Source organism: Sminthopsis crassicaudata, chromosome 6 (assembly GCF_048593235.1).
Source record: "Sminthopsis crassicaudata isolate SCR6 chromosome 6, ASM4859323v1, whole genome shotgun sequence".
NCBI classification, from domain to species: domain Eukaryota; kingdom Metazoa; phylum Chordata; class Mammalia; order Dasyuromorphia; family Dasyuridae; genus Sminthopsis; species Sminthopsis crassicaudata.
The window spans coordinates 75,377,714-75,401,889 of NC_133622.1; the positions used below are offsets into that span (position 1 = coordinate 75,377,714).

At 35.0% G+C, this 24,176-nt stretch overlaps 1 protein-coding gene across 3 annotated transcripts in view; it reads left to right on the forward strand.

The window, feature by feature from the left end:
- Positions 1-24,176, forward strand: part of EDNRA (endothelin receptor type A) — an 82,253-nt gene that overhangs the window by 28,720 nt on the left and 29,357 nt on the right. For all 3 annotated transcript variants that reach the window (XM_074276004.1, XM_074276006.1, XM_074276005.1), the window contains exon 3: positions 14,776-14,903. In XM_074276004.1, coding sequence (XP_074132105.1) covers positions 14,776-14,903 — 128 coding nt within the window. The remainder of the gene's footprint in view (positions 1-14,775; positions 14,904-24,176) is intronic.

Sequence of the window (24,176 nt, forward strand, 5' to 3'; positions counted from 1 at the left end):
CACTGAATCCTTACTGTATATAGAGATATCTACTTAGGTATGTGCCTGAAATATAACACAAACTTCTGTTTACATCTCAATAAAGAGCTGGTATATTCATGATTTAAAATGTTATCCATCTCCAGAGAATGAACTGATGACATATGAATATGGATCAAAGCACACTATTTTCCACTTTATTTTTAATTGGGATTTTTGTCTTTGTTTTCTTTTACAACATGACTGATATGGAACTATATTTTGCATGATTTCACATGTATAACCTGTATCAAATTATTTTGAGCAGGAGAGAAATGGAGACACTCAAAATTTAAAAAAAATTAAAAGTTGTTTTTATATGCAATTGGGAAAAAATAAAATATTTTTCGAAAAATATAAAAAATAAGAAATAATTGCTGATAAAGGAGGAAAGATTGTAGAGAGGACAAGTCACACGAATTATAGTATATGGCTATAATGGAATTCGTTGTGCTGTAAAAAATGACAAATATGAAAAATTTGGAGAAGAATAGGAAAATTTGAATGAACTGACAGAAAGTGAATAATTTTCTAACACCTTCCTAACACTGTAATAGATACAAAGACAAAAAGATCCTGGCCTTCAAGAAAGTTACCCTCTAGCTAGAAAATTGAAACAGAACCCAAAGAGCTTGCCAACTAAACTAATGCCTAAAATAATGTAAATGAGTTTAAAAGGCAGCTGATTTCATATCAAATTCAATAAGCCATTTTAATCCTGGATGACATGACATAGTGGAAAGAATATGTAATGATAAATGGAATCAGAGGTAAGTTTAAATCTCTGCCAGTATAGCCTGAAGAGAGGCACAATGGGTAGGGACTGGTGTTAAGAAGACCCAAGTTCAAATTCAGCCTCAGACACTTACTAGTTGTGGACACATATATGTTTATGTGTTTTTTAATTTGGGAATTTTTCAAGATGAGAGTTTTATACTACTGAGGTTGGTATCAGAATAGAGGATATATTCCTCCAAGATATTAGAAATGGACTACAGTTTCATGGCACTAACCTGGGGTCACAATGAATTTTGTTCGTGTAGATAGACCTACTCGGGTCAGGAAAGTAGACACAAATTATAAAAATGATAAAGGAAATACTAAATGGGTAGGAAGACTATTCTTTCCAAAGCCAACAGATAACTAGCTTATCCTTATATATTTTATTTTTCGACTCTGGAGTGAAACAACATGACTGAGGACTAACATTGAGACAGGAAAATTTGGGTTCAAGTCTTATTTCTAACAGCTATTGACTGTGGGACCAGAGCAAGTCCCTTAATTTCTCAGTATCCCCTTACCCTCTGCAGCTTTCTAAAACTATGAGCTACAGACTACTGCAGCTCTGGACAGAATACCTTCCATGAGTCTGATGAAAAAGTTTTAAACTTTTGCATCACAATATTCTATCGCAAAAATAGTATTGCTGTTTATAATGGATCTTTGAACTCCTGAAACATAGGATAACTTTCACTTCCTATTTTTTCCTGTATTTATACAAATAAATAAATTTGCTTGTTATCCTCTGATTCACATAAAGTATTTGCAAAAATTGTGACTCCCGCTTCTTTAAAAATTGTAGATTTCTTATTTGTTTTTTACTCAAAACAAATGGCTGCCACTAAGGAATAAATTAAGAAAATCTCCATTTCCTAGAGTGCTGTAAGGCTCCTCACTAATCTCCCCATTTTATAGATGAGAAAATTGAGGTTCAGTAAGATTAAGCAATTTCTCATAAGGATCAGTAAATGGGATAGTAAAAAGGAGAGCCAGAATTTGAACTCATGTTCCTCTCCTGATTAAGGAATAGCCAAGGAGGGTGTTAAAGAATAAATGGTGGAGTATAAAGCTTAAGAAAACCAGAAGGATATGGAAGATCTTGAAGAGCTTTTAACAGCAAATAGGATATGGAATTTTTTTTTTACTTGGGGGAGAATGGTTTAAAAGCAATCAAGGTTAAATGATTTGCTCAAAGTCACACAGGTAGTAAGGGTCAGAGTTTGAATTTCAACCCAGATCCACTGTGCCACTTGGTTACCTGTTAAAGGGAAAGGATTATTATAATTGAATATAGAGATGATAAGAGAGCAAAATCCATTATATTCTCATTCTCCATCTCTTCTTTCCGGTTTCTCTGGCTTCCATCAACTTGCAGCTAAAATCCTTCCTTCTGCTGGAAGTCTTTTCCAACTCTTCATATTAGTACCTTCCTTCTTTTATTTATTTTCAACTCATCCTGTTTGTTATTTTGTTCATCTGTAGTTGTTTATATATTGCCTCCTCCTTAAGAATGAGCTTCTTGAGATCAGAGGCTGTCTTTTTGCCTTTTTTTTTAATCCCCAGAGCAATACTTGGCACAAAATAGGCAATTAATGAATGTTTGTCCACTGAGCATTCTCTGACTCCAAATTAAGTACTATTTCACTGTGAGCCACTGTATCCTAGGGAAAGATGAGGTGGGTCATTTCTCTAGGAGTCCACCATTCTGGTGTGTTGTCATGACTCATAGCGAATGTAATTTCTGCTACCTTGATTTTTTTTTTCATGCTTCAACTGTGGATAATTGTAGAGTTTTGTTTTCTGGTCCAATGTCTAGCCTCAAACAAATCAAGTCACCTCAGCCCTTCTTTACTACAAAATGTCCCCTTCAGCATCAATTATTTTGCTTTTCTTTCGAGGAGAAACATATGGTAGCATTTTGTTCATGCTGGAAACTATATCTCTGTGAACTGAATGGTTCACTGTTTCCATCAACATATGGAGCTAATTATGACCACATGACATACATCCAATACAGAATGGCCTCTTACAATGAAAAAAAAAAAAAAAAAGTATAAGTTAAGTCATTAAATAAGCCTTGGGCTAAATTAGAGAATTCACTGCATGCCTTTGAAAGCTGTCTCTATTGGCTTCCACTTTTCCCCTCTAAGTCAGTGCCTTCCTGATGAGACAAGTTTCTTTGGACTCAGGTATGAGTCTATTTTCATTGAGAGGACTTCTAGTTAAAATATATAAAATAAAAATCTTATCACCACAGTGATTTCTTTCTCACTGATGGAATTGGAAATTCTTCTACATTTGGGAGCTAAAGGTAGCTTTTAAATTTCGGTGAAAAGGGCCAATGGGGTTGGAATATATTTTATTATAATTGAGAGAAAAGAGCAAAAAGAAAAATAGGAGAGAAATTTGAAAATATAGAACAAAGCAAGTCAAGGTAACAACCTTCTGAAGTTAGCTGTGTTTATCCAAGTCAAAGGGGAAGGGAAATTCAGCTGTTTCTCATTTTCTGAGAGTGCTGTGAACATATCTTTCCAGAGTTCTCTACACATAATCTCTGAAGACTGAATTAATTCTGGAAATCTTGTAGGCAGTCTGGCATAGTGTTAGAGTACTGGACTGTGATTTAAGAATACCTAGGTTCCAACTGTCTCTAGACTCATTTTTATTTTTTTAACTTTTTAAATTTTATTTTTAATACATATTGCTTTATGAATCATGTTGGGAGAAAAAAATCAGAGCAAAAGAGAAAAACTATGGAAGAGAAAAAAACAGAAAAATAAAAGAAATGAACATAGCATATATTTATTTACATTCAGTCTCCTTGGTTTTTTTTTTTCTGGATGCAGATGATATTTTCTGTCCAAAGTCTATTAAGATTGCTTTGGATCACTGAACCACTGAGAAGAACCAAGTTTCTCATAGTTGATCATTACACATTCTTGCTGTTGTTGTGTACAATGTATTCCTGGTTCTGCTTGTTTTGTTCAGCATCAGTTCGTGTAAATCTTTCCAGGCTTTTCTATAATCAGCTTCATCATTTTATAGCATAATAATATTCCATTACCTTCATGTACCACAGCTCATTTATCCATTCCCCAATTAATAATGAATCCACTCTTTTTCCAATTCTTTGCCGCCACAAAAAGAGCTGCTACAAACATTTTTGCACTGTGCTTTTGTTACTACATTTATATTGCCAAACTCATGTACTTATTGCAAAGAAAGTGTCTTTTAAATTTTGAAATGCTAAAGAAATGAATTATTTTTGTATAATAATGTATTCTGTGCCTATTGAACAAGAATGCTATAAATATGGAGTCAGATCTTCTCTATTAAAATTCCATGTCATTTAAGGTACAATAATCAATATAAACAATGATTATTATTATTGCGATATTTTTCTCATAGTGTCCATGGGTTGCAAACTCATGGTCTAGTATAGTAATATTTCAAATGAATGAATTTGTTGATAATCAAAAGATCTTGAGGTCTTCCACTCTGGCCCTCTCATTTTACCATTGAGGAAACGGAGACTTTAACAGGTTAAATGAGTTTTTTTCAAGGTCACCCAGCTACCAAATGACCAAGCTGGGGTCTCAGTGAAGATCCTCTAGCTCCATATCCAGTGTACTTTTCTATCAGATGACCTCTGCCCAGCAGAGGCATATACTTTCAATTCTTGACTAGTGACAATGGGCCTCAATCTTGAAATAATTATAGAAAGATGGCAGAAGAACATTTGTTCCTAGTCACGCGATATGATTTATTTATTTCATAGTATTTGCCTTTTAGACTGGTAAGTGCCAGAGAACATATTCTCATTAAAGGCTGATCCCGGGCTATATAATCAACTCAGCCTGTGTTCTTGGAGTATTTTTTTAATTTAGTGCCAGTTGAACATTTGTGCCAATTTTATCCAGGCCTCCATCCTGGCCTGCCAAGGGAAAGAGGAAACAAAAAAATAAATAAATAAAGGGGGGGAACAATACCTTAAAAATTCTACTTTCTGATACTTGGAAACTGTTTGATCATTTTCAGCTCCAAGTACTTCTCTAATCAGAGATGTTTAGAATGTTTTAATGGCTGTTCCAAATTATGCCCATAAATTCTTCATCCTTGTCCAGTGGGTGGAGTTAAAAAGGAAGGAAGTGGGAATCCTTTGGAAAGAGTGAAAAGATAATTAGTAAAGGGGAAAAAATGTGTCGCTTTTTTTTTGTAATGTTTTGTGATGCCATGGCTATTCCAAAAACAAGGTTCAAACAAAGGGTTCAAGTTATATGGTATCTGCCATGTCACTAAGGAAGCACAAAAATACTTCTTTCTTTTAAAAAAATGGTTTTTTGATGCTTTTTTGGTTTTTACATTTCATAGAACCCTTTGGAGAGGTTATATGACAGAGAGAATAAGGCACTGGACTTGGGGTCAGGAAGAGATGGATTCAAATTCTGCCTCAGACATTTAATAGGAATATGACCCTTGTAAGGGGCTTGACTTGTTTCTGTACCTCCGGAGAGATTTGGATTTAATGGACACTGAGGTCATTCCCAGTTTTAAACTAAGAGAAAGTTAAATAAAAGAAAAGAATAACTATACGAATGTAATAGAAAGTCTCTGTGGTATAATAGAAAGAATGTTGCACTTGGAACTGAGTTCAGATCCTGTCTCAGATGCTTATTATGCCATGATCCTCTGAACCCCAATTTCTTCATAAATCAAAAGGTTTCCATGAGAGTTAGATGAGATAATTATGGAAAGCATTTTTCAAACCTTAGAGCATTATATAAATGTCAGCCATTATGAGTGTGTATGTCAAAGGTAATCAGACTTCTCTATACAAGGTAATGCTTGAATAACTCATTTGTTTACAATTCACTTGGGCAGCCAGATAGTGCAGTGGGTTCAAATCTGGTCTCAGACACTTAATGCTTTCTAGCTGTATGACTCTGGGTAAATCACTTAACTCTAATTATCTTGCCAAAAAAAAAAAGTTATTTTTTTAAAAAGTTACATTTCACCCCTAGTTTCTATCACCTTCCTTCAGTGAGGGATTAGCATATTTCATTCATCAGTTCTTCAAAACCCCGGTTAATAAGGCATTGTATGTTATGGAAATTTTGATATCCTTTTGTGATACATTTTAGATGGTGATTTCAAATTATTCATTTAATTTGTGATTGATGTTATGAATAAAAATTGTATGTCCAGAATTGACACAAATCTATATTGGCCAAAAAAAAAAAAAACAGTCAAAGTGTTTGACAGAAACTATTACAAAAGAAATTAAAATGTAAACAATTGTTTGGGAAAATGTTCAACCTGACTAATAAATTTTAAAATTCTAATCAAAGTAAACTTCCCACTCCTGAAAAATTAGCAAAAATAAATAGAAATATTCGTGGGACACTAGAGAAATTTGGATAATTCTTTTTTTTAATTTTTATTTATAAAATTTTTGACATTATATATGCATGAGTAATTTTTTTATATTATTATCCCTTGTATTCATTTTTCCAAATTATCCCCTCCCTCTCTCTACTCCCTCCCCTTGATGACAGGCAATCCCATATATTTTACATGTGTTACAGAAATTTGGATAATTCTACATTGCTAGTAGCCTGAAAATAGACAGTCTTCTAGAAAATCAGAAATCCCAATTCTGTAGTCATGAATCCTGGGTTCAAGTGCTGTTTGTTATGCCTGTTTACTTATCGATAGAAGGAGGAAGGTTTGACTAAATGGCCTCTGAGGTCCCATTCTGTGCTAAATGTATAATCCCATGCATAGCTAAAGCTTCAAAACAAGTCATACCCTTAGCCTCAGTCATTCCACTATTAGAATAATTCAGAAGAAAAGTCTATTTGTACAAAGATGTTTATAGTTGTTCTATATATAATAGTAAAAGAAACTGGAATTCATCCAGATGCTCAGTGGCTGAGGAGAGAATAAGCACATGAATGCTACAGAGACATCATTGCTGGAAAGGATGGCAAACACAAGGACTTTGCAGAAAAGCCAACTGGCCTGGGCAAAGTTATACAAATCCAAAGCAGGAGAAATTTGGAGCCATGCCTACCCAATGATCACAGCTAGGGGCAAAGTCTGTTTGTGTAATTACAAGAAACAAAGGAAGGGTATTCAGAATAGGGATTGCTTTTAGTTAGTTTTGATATAGGTTTGTTTATTATTGTAATATTTACTTAATGTGGATGGGTTTCCAAAACTTTATCTTTGCAAAACTTTATTCCAAAACTTTTCTGTGTAACTGAAGCTTCTCTTTTTAAAATGCAGATAATATTATTTAAAAATCAGCCATTTCTGATTCATTCATTCAATAATAAGGATTAGTTATGCACTTACTGTGTTCAATGTCCTGAGGAAGCTAGAAAGACCTCATGCTTTCTTAAACACAGATCACTGTATCATAAACCATCCAGCCCATTCCCCTCCTTTTACAGAGAAGAAAACATAGCTCCAGGGAATTTAAATGACTTGCTTAAGGATGTAACTTTCAGAGGCACAATTTAAACCAGGTTCTTTAAATCCAAAGCCAGTGTTCTTTCCATTGTTTTGGGGCACAGTGAACATAATGATGAAGTTCACCATTATTAACCACTTGTTATTCTGAGCTATAAAACATTAGTGATCTTATTATTGTTTTTCCGTACACTAAAATATTGGAGTAGCTAAGTGGTACAGTAGATAAGGTACCATTCCTGGAGTCAGGGAATTCAAATGGGGCCATAGCTGTATAACTATGTATAAAATCACTTTACCCTGTTTGCCTCAATTTCTTCATCTGTAAAATGAGTTGGAGAAGGAAATGGCAAACCACTCCAATATCTTTGCCAAGAAAACCCAAACAGGGCCACTAAAAGCTTTATAACTAATAGACAAAAAATAAACAAACAAAAAAACCCACTATTCCCAGACTGCTCTGATTTTTTAATACTTGTGACTATTTTTATTAGTTTTCTCCTCTCATTCCTTGTTGTCAAATGTTAGCTGCCATCTTTGTGGTACTAAATATATGAAATATCATTAAATAGTTACTATTGCTGCTCATGAGTTTGCACCTACTTCTTCTTACTCCAAATGTAGCATACTTTTCGTTGTTCTGGATACATTTTGATACCATTTTGGAGGCCATTATAAAAGTACACCATCAATTTCTAAAGCATAAAATATCCCCATAATCATGCCCAAAGTAGAATTTCTAATCAAATTTCATTTTTGGTGCTACTTTTTCAAAGAGAGTGAGAGAAAAAGAAGGAATCATCTGCCATGTGAAACAGAAGTAGACAATTCCTTCGTGATTATAGCAGATGAGGAAACTTTCATTGTTTTTTAATTTTGTGAAGATGGGAGCTAAAAATAAAGTTTTTTTATTATATTTACCAGACTTGGGGACACCAGTACAGCCACTACAGGTCATTTCCTCCTCAAGTGTCGGACAATAAGTCACAAAAATTCTTGTTTACACATTGAGTTTTATATGTTCCTCATTGCATACACATACACACACACACACACACACACGTGCTTTGGGCAATTGCTAATCCTGTTCATTTCAGTTTCCAACTGTGGCCTCCACATCATCCTTTTCCCCTTGTTCTATCCATTCTACCCCTCTAACCCCCCAAAAATTATATTCCAGCCCTCCCTTTGGAGCCAGAAATTAAAGACTGAGAGGTTAGCATTGTCAAGAGAAGCATCAAATAGAAAGAAGGCTTGTTTATTTTTGGTAATGTAATCAATTATTCCAACCAATGAGTGAGTTGGCTAATCATTCAACCAACTTAACAAACATTAGTTGGGCCATGAGAGAGAGAGAGAGAGAGAGAGAGAGAGAGAGAGAGAGAGAGAGAGAGAGAGAGAGAAGAGAAGAGAAGAGAAGAGAAGAGAAGAGAAGAGAAGAGAAGAGAAGAGAAGAGAAGAGAAGAGAAGAGAAGAGAAGAGAAGAGAAGAGAAGAGAAGAGAAGAGAAGAGAAGAGAAGAGAAGAGAAGAGAAGAGAAGAGAGAAAGAAGAGAGAGAGGAGAGGAGAGAGAGAGAGAGAGAGAGAGAGAGAGAGAGAGAGAGAGAGAGAGAGAGAGAGAGAGAGAGGAGAGAGAGACACACACAGAGAGAGACAGAGAGAGAGAGAGAGAGAGAGAGAGAGAGAGAGAGAGAGAGAAAGAAATCCCTATAACACAGTATTCATGGGAACACTGCCTCTTATTTCCATGATTAGCTTTTACTCCTCCCCAGTCCATCTGAATGAAGATCTCAGTTCACAGATATAGGACATTAGAATAAGTTTTAATAATTAGATGGACAAATGGTATGCTCATTTAGTATTAGTATATGGTGATGTGCAGATAGCAAAGAAAAACTACAGGTCAGATTTTACAGTCATAGAGTATGAAGAAACCCCAAAGATCACCTAATCAAACCCTCTTTGTGACAATTATGAAGCTATACCATTTATTGGGCCCTTTGTATGAATAGAGTTACCCTAAGTTACTTATAGGGCTTCTCTCATTTTTGTCTTTGTACCCCTAACATCTAGCATATTGCCTGGTATCTGATACCCAATAATTGTGTATTGAGTGGATAGACTAAAACCTAGGTCTCTTAATTCCTATTCAGTATTCTTTTTGCTCCAGACTCACCATTTTCCCTCATATAATACTAGGTCCTGTAATAGTATCCTTTACCTTCTGGATATCTTTCTCAGGATATTGAAAGGCTTTTTCATAAGTATCCCCATCAACCATTAGGCTGCCTACGGTGATAAATTCTTTGGATATGACAATTCTTGAAAAACACTATATAATTCCACCTAATATTTCAAAGGGAAGTCATCTTGTTGAGAAAAGAGTAATCTAAAACAAAATTTGGAGCCATATAATATCTGGAATATTTTTTTTAGTAGTTGGCACTTTGTTACAAAGCATCAATGTCTTTTTACTAGATACCACATTTCTCCATCCAAGAAAATATCTATTTCCTTTATGGCAGAGAAAATGAAAAAGAAAACTGGATTTCAAAGCTTTCCCAGTCCTAACAGAGTAAATATTAACATAAATATATGTAGATTAGTCAACAGCAATATCACAGATTTCCAGAATTCAGAAAGACCATAAAGACTATTCAATCTAGCATGTACTTCAATATGAATCTCCCCCTCATACATACACATACCCCTAACAAGTACATATTCAAACTTTGCATGGAAATACCTAATGAGGGAGAACCCTTAATTCTCAAGGCAGCCCATTCTACTTAGAAATAACTCTAATCGCAACAAACATACATTGCTCCTAGTTCTGCTGATTCTAGGCAAGCAGAAAATATCTAATCCTTTTCCATTTGATAGACCTTCAAATACTGACTTCTACTCTCCAGAATTAACAACAATAATAATAACAAAGTACTTTAAGATTTGCAAAGTACTTTGTAAATATTATTTTATCCTCACAAAAACCTTGAGATATAGATGCTATCATTACTCCCATTTTGCAAGAAAAGAAAGCTTACAGAGATTCTCACTTGCCCTGGATCACAGAATTTATAATATCTTAGGTTCAATTTAAACTCCAGGTTTTCTTGATTCCAGGTCCAGTGTTCTGTGCACTCTGGCACTCCCTACCTGCTTCATCATCCTCATTTCCTTCAATCAGTCTTGATATGGCAAAATCTCAAGATCCTTAATCATTTTGGTCTTCCTCAGGATTACCACCTGCAATTTGGCCATTAAGTAAAAGATTCTTTGGTCATGTCAACCTATAAAACAAAGAAAATAATTTAAATGGTTCTCAGGCAGATTGGTCCCTTTCAATTTTTCTAATGCTATTGACATACTAGTGATTAAACAGGCAGTTTTTGCACCATTTATAAAAAATAATTTAACTGTTGGTACCCAAAAGTATGAGGTCCTTGTCCAAAAAGAGGCAAGTTTACAATATTATGGGAAAAGTGAAATATATCGTTATTGTTATTATCAGTTCAAATGAATAGGAGGTCACAGCTTCTCCAGACTTCACTTTCCTGACTGTAAATTGAGGCAGTTAGACTAAATGACCTACAAGAACCCTTTGCAGTTCTAAATCTATGATCTGAGGAGCATTATTTTTAAAAATCATATAGTGTGATTATTATATAATGAATCATATAGTGAAATTATTAACAACTACTGATCATGTCAATTTTCTCATCTTTATAAATTATGAGAATAATCTGTACATTCTCATATTCTCATAAATTCCCATAGTCTATACATGAACTTTTTCCAACAAAGCAGAATACATCTTTGTAATAACACCACTTAATTGAAAGATGCAAAAAAGTATCATTGTTTTTTAATTATCAAAAGCATTTGATTCAATATAGAAATACAACTTCAAAAGGCATCCTTTTTGTACATATTAAGATTATACAAGATTCCTCCATTGACATAAATACAAAGATAACTTTGTTCAGTGATCTTCTGTTATTAATACCTAATCGACAAGGAGACATATGATGGCCAAAGGGGACTAACGCTGTCAAGGAGAATGCCTTGTCTAAGTTTCAAATGGAAAAGGGATCCCCTATGAAAGGCAGGATTTTTCTAGATCCCTAGTAAAATGGACATCTCACTGACTGCATGAAGAAATGCATATTTTGAGTCTCTTCAGTGAAATCTACAACTGTGCAAAACAGTTCAACATAAACTACACAGGAAAAACCAAGTGGAGGAATAATGGCTTCTTTCCAGACTAACATCTTTAGGAAAGGCCTGCAATAATGTTCACAAGCATCACATAGAATGAGAAACAATGTGTGGATAATTTAGAAATATCCACAGAGAAAGTTTGTTTCTTTATTTGTTTGATCCTTTTTTAACTGGATCTGCAATATCATTGATTGTGAGAAAGGCTTTCTTCCAATGGAGATCAGTACATGTTCTGTAACTTAAAATTAAAAACTTACCTGAGCAACTGTGAGGTAAGATGACTTGTCCAGGTTCATCCCAGCTAGGGCAGTACTTCAATACAGTGTTTTCTGACTCTAAGGACAACAAACCAACCTATTTTGCTTCTGAGTGAATGTTTTATAGAAGAAATGATTTTATTTATAATCCCAAGATATTCTTTAATATTTTTAATTATCATGTATTTTTTCTCTCCTACTTCACCCCCTACTCTGAAAAAAAGAGAGAAAAAGAAAACCTTTGTAACAAATGTACATAGTCAAATATAACAAATTCCCATATTAGATAATTTTTAAACATGTATCTCACTCTGCACATCAGTCACCTCTCGATCATCACTGTTCTTCTAGATTCAAGATAGATTATTGCATTGCCATTTAAGCCTTCCAAAAATTGTTAATTTTTATAACGTTGGTGTCATAATATACATTTTTTTTATTCTTCTGCCTCCCCAACACATTTTTAAGACATTCAAGGAAGTCTTTGAATAGAAACAAGTTTTTGTTGGGGTTTTTTTCCAAAGAAAACAGAATGTCATGCTGCAAAAATAATTTTAGAGTTTCCTTGTCTTTGAGAAGATGTGAATCACTCCTGAGTAGTGTAGTGTTTTGTAGGTGTCTCTACTTGCCCAAATCTTTGACAACCAGCCATTAGAAAGGGATTCTCCTTAGTGCACTAATTATCTGCTGTCTTTTTGGAAAGCAGGGCATTACCAGTACCCTATTTTCTAAAAAGCCCTGTGGTCATGAAGTTTTATGTGGAGTTCTTAAGTCACAAAACATACACCAGAGTTGAAGAACTAGAAATTGAATTAGATGTATACTTGTAGAAATAAAGATGAGGTCAGAGATGGACCCGAATCTATTTGGATGCCCTCTGAAGAAAAATAGGGGTCGCTCCTGTCTGCCAAGGGTCACTGGGGGATCTACAAAAAGGCTTTCTAAGGGACAGGAAATAGAAGTCCACTTTCCCTTAAGGCATGGGGGAAGTGAGAAGCAGAATACAAAAATGCCTGGATGAATCAAATCTTACTGGAGGGAATTGGGGGTGGGGAGTGTAAAATGGATGAGAAATAGCTGAATGTCATTTGTAGAGGAATAGAGACCGAGTGTCTAGGGTATTGTGGCTATAATAATAGCAAGAACTGATATGTATATAACACTTTGCAAATTTCTTTATATGTTTTCTCATCTGAAGTAGAAAAATGTATAGTATTTCCAAGAGAGGATAAGGAAAGAGAAAGGAAAGGAAAAATTAAAGAAGTTATGTAACTGCTGAAACAGAGTTTTGGGTAGAAAAAAAAGATTTTTAAAATGACTAATAAATTAGATGGTTCCCAAATACTGAAGCTCAATTTCAGCAATTTATTAAGAACCTGCTGTGTACATGGTAATATGATAAGCTTGTAAATCCAGAGACAAAAGCAGAACTGATGGTGCCCACCCCCTACCTCCAAACTTCCAGTTTTTTCAGACCCATTTTGCCCGTTTCCTTTAGATTTGATGGTTTCCCAGGCAATGGGTCTCTTAAGATCAAAGGTTCTCTATTTCACCACGCCTGCACCAGAATGACTGAAGCCTCTCCCAAGATCTCCAAGCCCCCTCTTTGTAAGTGAACTTGCCTGCTCCAAAACCAGAATTGCTAGTTATGACTGGTTCCTTTTTTCTGTATTATCTGGGGTAAAGGAAGCTTGGAGAGTCTATACTTTTTTTACTGCTAGGAAAACACTTGCACCTCAACCAGCTAGTTTTGCTGGCTATGCTCTTCCTTCTCACCCCAATCACAGGATGGGGCCAGCCCTTTCATTTGAAACAAAGGTGTTATATTAGTGGAAGAGGGATCCAGGTTTGTTGTAAGTGTCCATAACCAATGGTGATAGATAATACAGCTCAGCCTATGAAGAGACAAGAAAAATGGGTGCTGAAACAGATCCCCTGATGGCTTAGGATTGGTCCCTTCATACCCCATCCTTTAGCCACTGAAGTACCAGAAGAAAGACTGGTCCTTATTTAACTGATAGGGGATCAATACAACTCAAGTACTTCCTTTCTCCAGTAGCTGCTGAAGCCTCCTTCTGCCCATATCAGCTGTATATAAGCAGATAATCACTTCTCCAGGTTTCACTGATGGCTTTGGCAGGAACAGTGCTCCCATCCTAGAGAATTTGTTTTTCTTGACTATGCTTATATAACAAAAGTCTCTAGATGCAGATAATGCCTTTTTTCATATGTCCTTTTTACCTAATTTGGATATTTATTATAGTCAAAATAACTTATACATTTAAAATTATTCTTAAAACAGTATTGCTATTACTGTATATAGTGTTCTCTTGGTTCTGTCCATTTCATTCCTGATTATTTCATGAAAGTCTTTCCCATGTTTCTCAAAAATCACTCATTATTTCTTATATTATAGTAATATTCCATTACAATCATCCCACAACTGTTCAGTCATAAAAAATATATAATAACTTTGTTATATATTAGGAAGGAATAAGAAGTTGTACATAATAGAGTTGCATTTTTATGTGAAAAATCATCTTTTTAGTCTGTGAAAATCATCTTTTTTATTATGCTGTTACAGGAATGCTTATTTCATTCTATAAATTAATAAATAAATGTTTTAAGTGTCATATGATAAAACAGTTCCCTATTGTTTGCTTCCTTTGTTCTTTCCTTTCTTTTTTTTTCCCCTGAGGCTGGGGTTAAGTGACGTGCCCAGGGTCACACAGCTAGGAAGTGTTAAGTGTCTGAGACCAGATTTGAACTCAGGTCCTCCTGAATTCAAGGCTGGTGCTCTCTCCACTGTGCCACCTCCCTGCCCCCTTTTCCTTTCTTTTCAATGGGTGGAGGGTCATAAGAAGAAATTTTTGTTTTAAAGATTGGTCAGTGAGCACTAATTGCTTGTTAGTATTAGTCATGCTCACATACAATCCCTCTACCTCTTTGCAAAGCCCTAAAACACACATTCATGCCTCTTGGTGATCATGAAGGTTTGACTTAATCACTGTTCCTCCTTTGTTTAGCTCCTCGCTCAGCGATGGCCTTTCGAGCAGAATGAGTTTGGAGTCTTTCTCTGCAAGCTGTTCCCCTTCTTACAGAAGGCCTCAGTTGGGATCACGGTCCTCAATCTCTGCGCTCTCAGTGTGGACAGGTACTGTGTTTCCTTCCTTCATTTTGAACTTTAAGAAAAAAAATTTATTTTTTTCTCAAAGATTATTGTTTATTCTGTTGTTTCAATCGTGTTCAATAGTTTATGACCTTACTTGGAGTTTTCTTGTCAAAGATACTGGAGTAGCTTGTCATTTCCTTCCCCAGTTCATTTTGCAGATGAGGAAACTGAGACAGAGTTAAGTGACTTCTCAGGGTCACACAGGTAAGCTAGTAAGTATCTGAGGATGGATTTGAATTTAGGCCTTACTAACTCCAGGCCTAACACTCTATCCACTATGCCACTGACCTATCAGTGCTGATCAAGTGGAATAAATGATAGTTTTCGTTTTGAGAAATGGATTTCTTAAACAAGACTAAGAGAGAGAGAGACAGACAGACAGACAGACAGAGAGAAATGGACTCCTAGAATAGCCCAGACAGTAATCCAGAAGCAATTTAGTTGTTCTGGAGTGAGAGGAAATATTAATTAATTAAATATTAACATTAATTAAATATTAATTGATGAGTCATTACCTTTTATGACTGATTTCTATCCCTTCCAGATTCCAGCAGCCTCTGAATTCATTTATTTTAATCAATTATGACGATGCCTAAAGGCTTGCTAGAGCCAGCTTAAACCAGCTTAGGAAAGCTGATTATTTAATTTTCAGTGTCAGCATTTACAACTTATAAATCAGCAAATGCTATAAATCAAGACCTGATTTATTGTCTAAGTCTTTTAAAATAATGGAGAAAATTTTAAAATTAAACTTGAAAGTAGATAGTGAGTACTTTTTTTTTTCGAGATAGAGAGCCAGTTGTTAAATATTTAGCAGTACCGTGCTCTTCAGCAATCACACAATGTCCGAATAGGCATATTCCTCCCAACCTCAAAAGAAACAGAAAAATATGTCTCTAATACCTATATGTGATTTTAGTGAGAAAACATAGGAGCCAAATGAACATCCCTGGATCAGTTTCTCAGAAATATAGTAGCTGATTATTCTCAGACTTCCCAAAGTGATTCCTCAAAGATGTCTGGCAAAATCTCCTCAAATACTCCCTTCTGAATTTGATAACTTTGATGATAGTATTTTGCCTTTTGATCATACACAGTAAAAAGAGAGAACTATAATATGCAGGACAAGTATAACAAGTCCCACTTCCATCAGATTCACACAGTATTATTACAACCACTTAATCATGCTTCTCTCTAAGACTAAAATTTGCAGAAAAGTTGCTAATCTGCATTGATATGAAGTCCCTTTACTAAAGTTATATACACTAATGAAGTCATATGTTCAATTATAATAAATAAATAAATGAAACTCCTGGATGACTGCTTTGTTGCAGCAGAGGGGCTTGCATTGCTCAATGGACCTATGAGCTGTGTCATACAGTATTATCCCAGATGGACAGGTCATCGTGGAGAGTTCTGACAAAAGGTGATCCACTCGAGAAGGAAATGGCCAGGGACAGTACTAAAATGATGAAAAGATATGATACTGGAAGATGAATATGTGAGGTCAGAAGATGTTCCATAAGCTACTGACAAGGAAACAATGGACATGAATCAGGACAGAATTCAAGAGATAGTAGAGGGGCACCTAAGTGGCACAATGGATAGAGCACCAGCCCTGAAGCCAGGAGGACCTGAGTTCAAATCTGGTCTCAGACACTTAACACATCCTAGCTGTGTGACCCTGGGCAAGTCACTTAACCCCAATTGCCTCAGCAAAAAGAGAGAGAGAGAGAGAAGGAGAGAGAGAAAGAGAGAGAGACAGAGAGACAGAGAGACAGAGAGACAGAGGAGAACAGAAGGACCCAATGTGCTATGTCTTTGGGTTCCTAAAGAATGAGACACAATTGAATCACAATCACAACTGAAGGTAAAAAATAAAGAAGGCAAAGGATTATGAGACCAGAAGGAGCTGGGTATGGTACATTCTAATACTGGGTCATGTTCAGCGAAATGCCACGTCACTGCTTTTGACTTTGCTTGACTAGTGACTAGCTTGAACTTTCACATTCTAAAACTTCAGATTTCTAAATTTTTCTAATTTCTAAATTACTTTCTAGAACTGGTTTCTAAAACTTCAAAAATCTTTAAATTATACATCATACATATATTTTATTTATTGAGGTTTTATTAGAGACTGGTGTAAAACTATGGAAAGAATGCCAAATTTGGAGTGAGACCCTGCATTCAGCTCCTAGCTGATTCCTGCTGCTTATTACTATAAAACCATGGATGAGCCCACTCACCAGTATGGACCTCAGCTTCCTTATTTTAAAATCATGGATTGGACTAGGTGACCTCTGAGGCTTGTCAACACTAGATCCATGTGACAATTTATTAAACATGTGACAGGCATTATATTAGACACAAAGAATTTAATAATAATAACAAAGTTATATTTATTTATATTTTATATATTACATATTAAACATAAATATGCTTATATATTATGTTATATATTAATAAAAGCATGTATTTACTATATGCTAGGCACTTTAAAAATAGCATCTCATTTAATCCTCACAATAACTCTCAGAAGTAGGTGCTGTTATTTTTTCCCATTTTATAGATGAGGAAATTGAAGCAAAGAGAGGTTAAGTGACTTGTCTAGCTAGCAAGTATTTGAGGCTTAATTAGAACTCAGACTTTCATGACTTCAGTTTTAGCACTCTAGTAAATGATCCTCTTCAAGAACCTCAGGAAATTCTTATTATCTAAGGAGAGAAAACAAGTACCTCCTCAACAACACCTCCCCAAAAAAAACAGTAAATATAAAGAATATCTGAAATATCCAAAACACAATTTTTTGGAAGGGGAAGCACTATCAACTAGAAGAAATCAGGCTTTATACTTGAGTTGGAATTTGAATTTTAGTTTTGAAGGAAATTATGGATTCTGAGAGTTGGAAATAAAGAGAAGACATGCTCAGGAAGGCAGACCAGCCTCTGCAGTGGTCTAGAGATCAGAAATAGAAAAATCATTTTGCAAGGATCAATAAGAATCTTATTTCAAGGGTAAAATCAGATTTGGTTTGTTTCACTATAAGTTGTAAGAGCACAGATCATGACATAAATGTTTGTATTTCTCCCAGATCCTCCAATCCTCAGTGCCTAGAACAGTGCTCTGCATATAGTTGACAATTACAACTATAAATAAAATTTTAATAAATAAATTGAATAAGTAGTTGAATTCCCCTGATAGTGGACTTTTCAATATCAATGTATTTCAGATTTTTTTTGTACCAATTCCACGGTTCTCACCCTCTCCTCACACAAGTCTGCTCTATATTACCTAGAAAAGACCTAAAACTTTCTGTTTACCACACTAATAGAAATGAAAATTTTTCTGTCAGCCAGACCTCTATCAAACTATTTTTCTGCATTATAAACTTTCATTTCAAGTAACCACACATGTAACCTCATGCTTATAATAGCAGACTTTATTTTTTTAATGATTACTTGTTCTGTAGTTGCCAGACATCCAGGCAAAGTTGTTTATAATAATAATAACAATAACAGTAGACTCAAGGTCACAGAGTTAGTGTAAGAATAAATTTTTTAAACCTAGGTTTCCTGACCTTGTTTCCTGATCCAATTACGACACTGTCCTCTGTCTAATGTCTTTCTGTCTACACAACACCAAAGACAGACTCTTCTCCAAAAAAGGTCAAGCTCTCTTAAAATCTTCCCAAAGGAGATTAAAATATAATTGGGAAATGTTTAATAAAATAAAATACAATACAACATATATATGTATATATGCTAATTTGTGATTTTCTAAGTGATCTCTAGAGATCCTTCATTTCTATTTGAGTCACTGCACTTATCTAATCTTAGTGGATCTCACAAATAAGAAGTCAAAGACTCCTCTAAATTTTACTATATGCATGCCTGATAGAACAACTGAAGTAGCAAAGATGCTTATTTTGACACGTCTATTCCTAAAATGAACCAAGAAGTGCCTTAATCACAAATCCATATAAGGAGTAAATAAGTAGTGAACTGTCCATTTCAGGTGGTGAAGTGGTAGACTACCAAGCTCAGAATCAGGCCAAAATTTAAAAATCTAATCTAACTTCAAACACTTATTAGCTGTATGACCCTGATCAAATCACTTCCTCAACTGTAAAGAAGCAAATGGCAAACTGCTCCAGTATCTTTGCCAAACAACCCCCAAATGGGATCACAGAGAGTCATACACAACTGAAAAATGACTCAACAACAATAACAATGAGTTGTCAAATGAGTAATTGTATTAAATTATGTCTAAAGTCCCTACCAAGGAAGCAATGGTAGCTGAATTCCTGAAGCTGGAGTCAAAAAGACCATAATCCAAATCCTACTAGCCCATCTGACAATGGGAAAATCAACTCACCTCCATGTGCCTCAGTTTCTTCCACAATGAAATAGGGATAATAATATCTTTACTTCCTACCTCACTGTATTTTTCTAAGGCTCCAACATGGTAACACAGATGGGCTCAAATGTCTTAGTATAGCTAACTTTCAGCTAAAACTGCACTAAGACTTTTGTGATACCCTGTATGTGCAAAGTGTTTTTCAAACCTTAAAACTTCTTAGGAAATGTCAGTTATTATCATTCCAGCACAAGACATTTTCATAACTATTCACTAAAACTTCCGTCTCTTCAGGTTAAGTAGAATACATACTCACATGTTACTCATTAGAAGATGATTTCCAACTCGTAGTATACAAAGGAAAAGCAACAGAAATAATTCTGCAACAATTATCCAGAATCCATTCTATTGGGAAGCATTTTAATTTTAAACAATAAGTCAAATCATTTTCATATACTTTTTCTGGAAAACTTCCTCAATTTAGAAGATTTTTCTGAAATAATAAAGCTGTCTCCATTTTCTTCTCTGCTTTTCTAGGTTTTATTTTAACCAGTAATATAATTGCTCAGAGCAACTGGGTGGCATAGTGGATAGAATGCCACACCTGAAATCAGGAAGTCTTGAGTTTAAATCTACCCTCAGACACTTATTAGCTATGTGACCCTCGGCCCTGTTAGTTTTCTAATCTGTAAAATGAGCTGGATAAGGAAATGGCAAACCGCTTCAGTGTCTTTGTCAAGAAAATCCCAAAAATGGGGTCACAAAAAATCAGATACAATTGAAAAACAAATGACAACAATTATAATAGCTCATATTTATATAAAATTTTGAGGTTTACAAATCATTTCTCTCAAAACAACCCCAATAAAACCAGCAATGTAAGTCTTATTTATTGTCCATTTTACAGATGAAGATAATAATGCCAGTGATTTTCCCAATGACCTAGGTAAGAATCAGAGAGTCTTAAACATTAGCCTTCTGGCTTCAGGTCCATTGAGTGCTCCAATAACCTATGAATTCAGCTCTAGGACTTAAAACCTTAAGACATTGTGCTGATATTTTTACTTTAAAAGCTTTCATACTACAACAAGAATTATTATCAGTTAATTCCTAGAGATAAGATATTCCCTGCTCTGAGTCTTTATTTGGAAGAATCTGATCTAAAAATTCTACCATTTTCCTGCAGTAAATAAGACCTGGGATAAATGAGATACTTTTGAGAATCTCCTGTAAATCCTTCTGTAGTTTGTGAAACATAAAAAGCTCAAAACTTTTAGCTTTAGGAGCTAAAGCCAATTATACCCTATGAAAAAACCCTCAAGAAAGAATTTTACAGTCTAGGATATTGGTGGCTTTTGATATTTGTTTTTGCCCCAACCAGAGTTGAAGTTTATCTGTAGTGTTGAGGTGGGGGTGAGGAGAATGGGAGGAAGTGAAAATTTGCATACAAGTTCCAAAAGTGAAATTTATTATTATTCTTCTCAACATTTGAAATTCTGAGCTTTATACCTGGAAAAGAACTTGGAAGTTATATAATCAAAAGTCCTCATTTTATATATGAAAACAAAATACCCATATTTTGAATATGTAAATATACCAAAATTTTGTGCTGGATAGAATGCTGAAAAAGGAATGAAACCCAAATTTCAACAAGATTTTCAAGCTCTCTGGTTTCCCTCAAACCTCAACTCTGAGGCCATCTTTTCTGGAGGGAACCTCTCCTTTGGTAATGGAAGATGTTCTGGAGTCCTATATGTTAATATATCTGTTAAGTTTCCAAATCCCTCCTCAAATTCCTTTCTATTTACCTATGAAAATGCCATTTCCCTATAGTAGAATTTAAGCTCTTGAATTCAGAAGCTCTTTCATCTTGTCTCTGGTCTTTTAATCCTATATATTGCTTACAAATAGGAGCTTGTTGAAGGATTGATGAGAATAACTAGCAATTTTATAGCAGTTTAAAGTTTGCAAAGCACTTTATGGATATGATCTGATTTTATCCTCACATCAACCCTGGGAGATAGATGCTGTTATCTCCTCTTTACAGATGAGGAAACTGAGGGTTGGAAAATTCTAGTGACTTGCCCAGGATCACATAGCTAGTAGATCTAAGGCAGGATTTTGAATTCAGAGCTTCCTTATTTATCGGAGATGAAAGTAGCAGAATTTACATATAACAAAAAATCCTCAGCAAGAATTATTTCTTTATGTTTTGCATTATTGCATCTGCATAACCTATATTAAATTACTTTCCATCTTAAATTAGGGAGTGGGCAGGGAGGCAAATAATTTAAATTCAAACTCAAATTTTAACTCAAAATTTAAAAAAAAAAAAAGAATGTTGAAAATTATTTTTACATACAATTGGGATAAACCTTATTAATCCATCATCCATGAGTTTATTATGTACTTCATGGATTAATTATTGGTCAAACAAAATTACATACTTGATTTTAAGAAAACAATTAAAGAAAAAAACTTTGAAAAATTCAGTGTAATCTTAGGAAAATGCCTTGTCATTATCTGTCATTCCTTTCTGGCTTTATTAGTCAAAGGAATTGGTTAAATGCTAAAGAAGAATTCCTGGGAGGTAAACAGTAGACCTAACAGCTCATTGCTAACAATTCAAACACAACTTAAAACCCCAAAAGGCAGCATCACTTAATAAAGAGAATCAGGCAGATTTCACTTAATACTGCTTCTGACACATATAAACAGGTCACTTAACTTTTCAGCACCTCAAGTAACTTTCTAAGACTAAATTGCAAAGCACGTGCTAATCTACATTGGTAATGAGAATCTTCTCACTGGAAGTTCCCCAGACCAATCATAGACCTAGTCCAAAATAAAGTCTTGAAACATAAATGATGACTATGCTTCCTTTTAAACAAGGGTTAATCCAACTCTGTTCTTGACCAGAGAGTAACAGCTTCATCTAAGAAAGTTTTAAATGACTGAGATCATCCCAGAAAAGCTGACTGCTGATCCAGATTCCCATAAAATGTTGTCTAGCGAGGGAAGCTGAGACAAGATGCCGTTGCCTTAACTACTACTATTATATAATTAAGTAGCTACAAACATCACCAGTGTTCAAAGAAATGGCTTCGTTTTATGTGCCTCAAATGAAAAGGCTGATGTCAGTTGTCCTCCTAACTCATCCTTTCACACACTGCTGACCACTTCCTATGGGATTCCCAGAGATTCAGCCACATTCTAAAATCAACAGGGTTCCCTCCTGTAATTCCTGTGACTCAGTGAAGTTGTAAGAAAGATAGATTTGGTGGAGTCCAAAAAGCTGGACTGAATTCAGTTTCTTATATATAAATCGCCAGCTTTATCATCCCCCATTCTTCTAGCCTTCAACTCTATAAAAACACATCAGGTTAATTAAAAAAAAAAAAAAAAAGAACCTAGTCTTCTATTTCCCCCCTCCCCAAAACGTAAAGTCCTCAAATGATGACAAAATACTCATCTTCTATCAAATCGCTGCTCTTCCATGACTGAGAGAAGCTATTTTTCTCCTCTGACACTGGTTTCCTCACCAATAAAAGGAGTGGATTAAACCCAATCATCTCTGAAAACCCTCATGGACTCCAAATGTTATTATTTCTTCCAGAATTGAGTGAGACTAACAACCAGATTCAGGATTTTGCTCCCTACTTTGATTTTCCCAAACTCTTGTAGAGAAAATGCTTTACTGAGTTAATTTCTTAAAGATTCACTGAACATGCACCCAGGGAACCATGCCATATAAAATATGGAAAATATCTATCTTTAGAAACTTGATGATATGAGTTTTTGGACATAAAAGGAATGTAGAATATACTACATATACACATGTACATATAGTTTTGTTTTACTATACTTGTCACAAAAAAAAAAAAAAGAATGGGGCACCAGGTAGCACAGTGGATAGAGCACCCACCTCAGAATCAGGAGGACCTGAGTTCAACTTCAGCCTCAGACACTTACTAGCTGTGTCACCTTGGGTAAGTCACTTAACCCTAAATGCCTCAAAATATTTTATTAAAAGCTAAATCATGAGGCTGCATAGAACAGTGCAGAGTATTAGTTTAGAGTCAAAGGACCAAGATTAAAATCTCAGCTCCAGTGTTTATTATGTGACCCTTGTTCAGCCACTTAATCTTTATGTGTCTCGTTTTCCTCACTTCTAAAATGAGAGGGTTAGAACAAGTCCCTTCTAGCTCTAAATCTATGATTCTTTATTCTGTATTCTAAAAACATGAATTCATAGCCCTGCTTTGTTATCTACTACTACTGCTTATGTAGTGCTTTAAGGTGTACAAAGAATTTTACATGTATGTCATTTTATCCTCACTACAGGAGGTGAGTACTGATGTTATTCCCATTTTACAGATGAGAAAACTGAGGCAAAAGTTAAATCACTTGCCCAAGGTCACATAGCTAATAAGTACATGAGGTTGGGTTTGAACTTGAAGTCAAGTTTTTTCTGATTCCTGGTTCAGTGCTTTATCTACTGAGCCACTTAGTTGCCTTGGTGAAGAATGATGGTATTCTTGGCTATAAAAGGAAAGTCTGAAAGAGAGGAGATAATAAGTGACAGCATGGTTATTTTGAGTCTGAGACATCTACAAGATCATCACTCTATCCATTGCACCACCCACCTGCCTCATATTATCCTTGTGGCTTAGGACAAGTTATTCCTCGGACGCCAGTTTCCCAAGAAGTTCTGCCAAGTCCTTTCCAGCCATAAATCCTAAGAATCCTTAAGTAGCTAAAAAGCATATGTATTGTCTAATTCAGAACTCATTTGAAAAACTAGAACATTTCTGTCCTATAAAATGTGAATTAATGATTAATTAGTCATTAAGAGGTAGACAGGATTGCTATATAGACAGTTTTCACTTTATATAAATT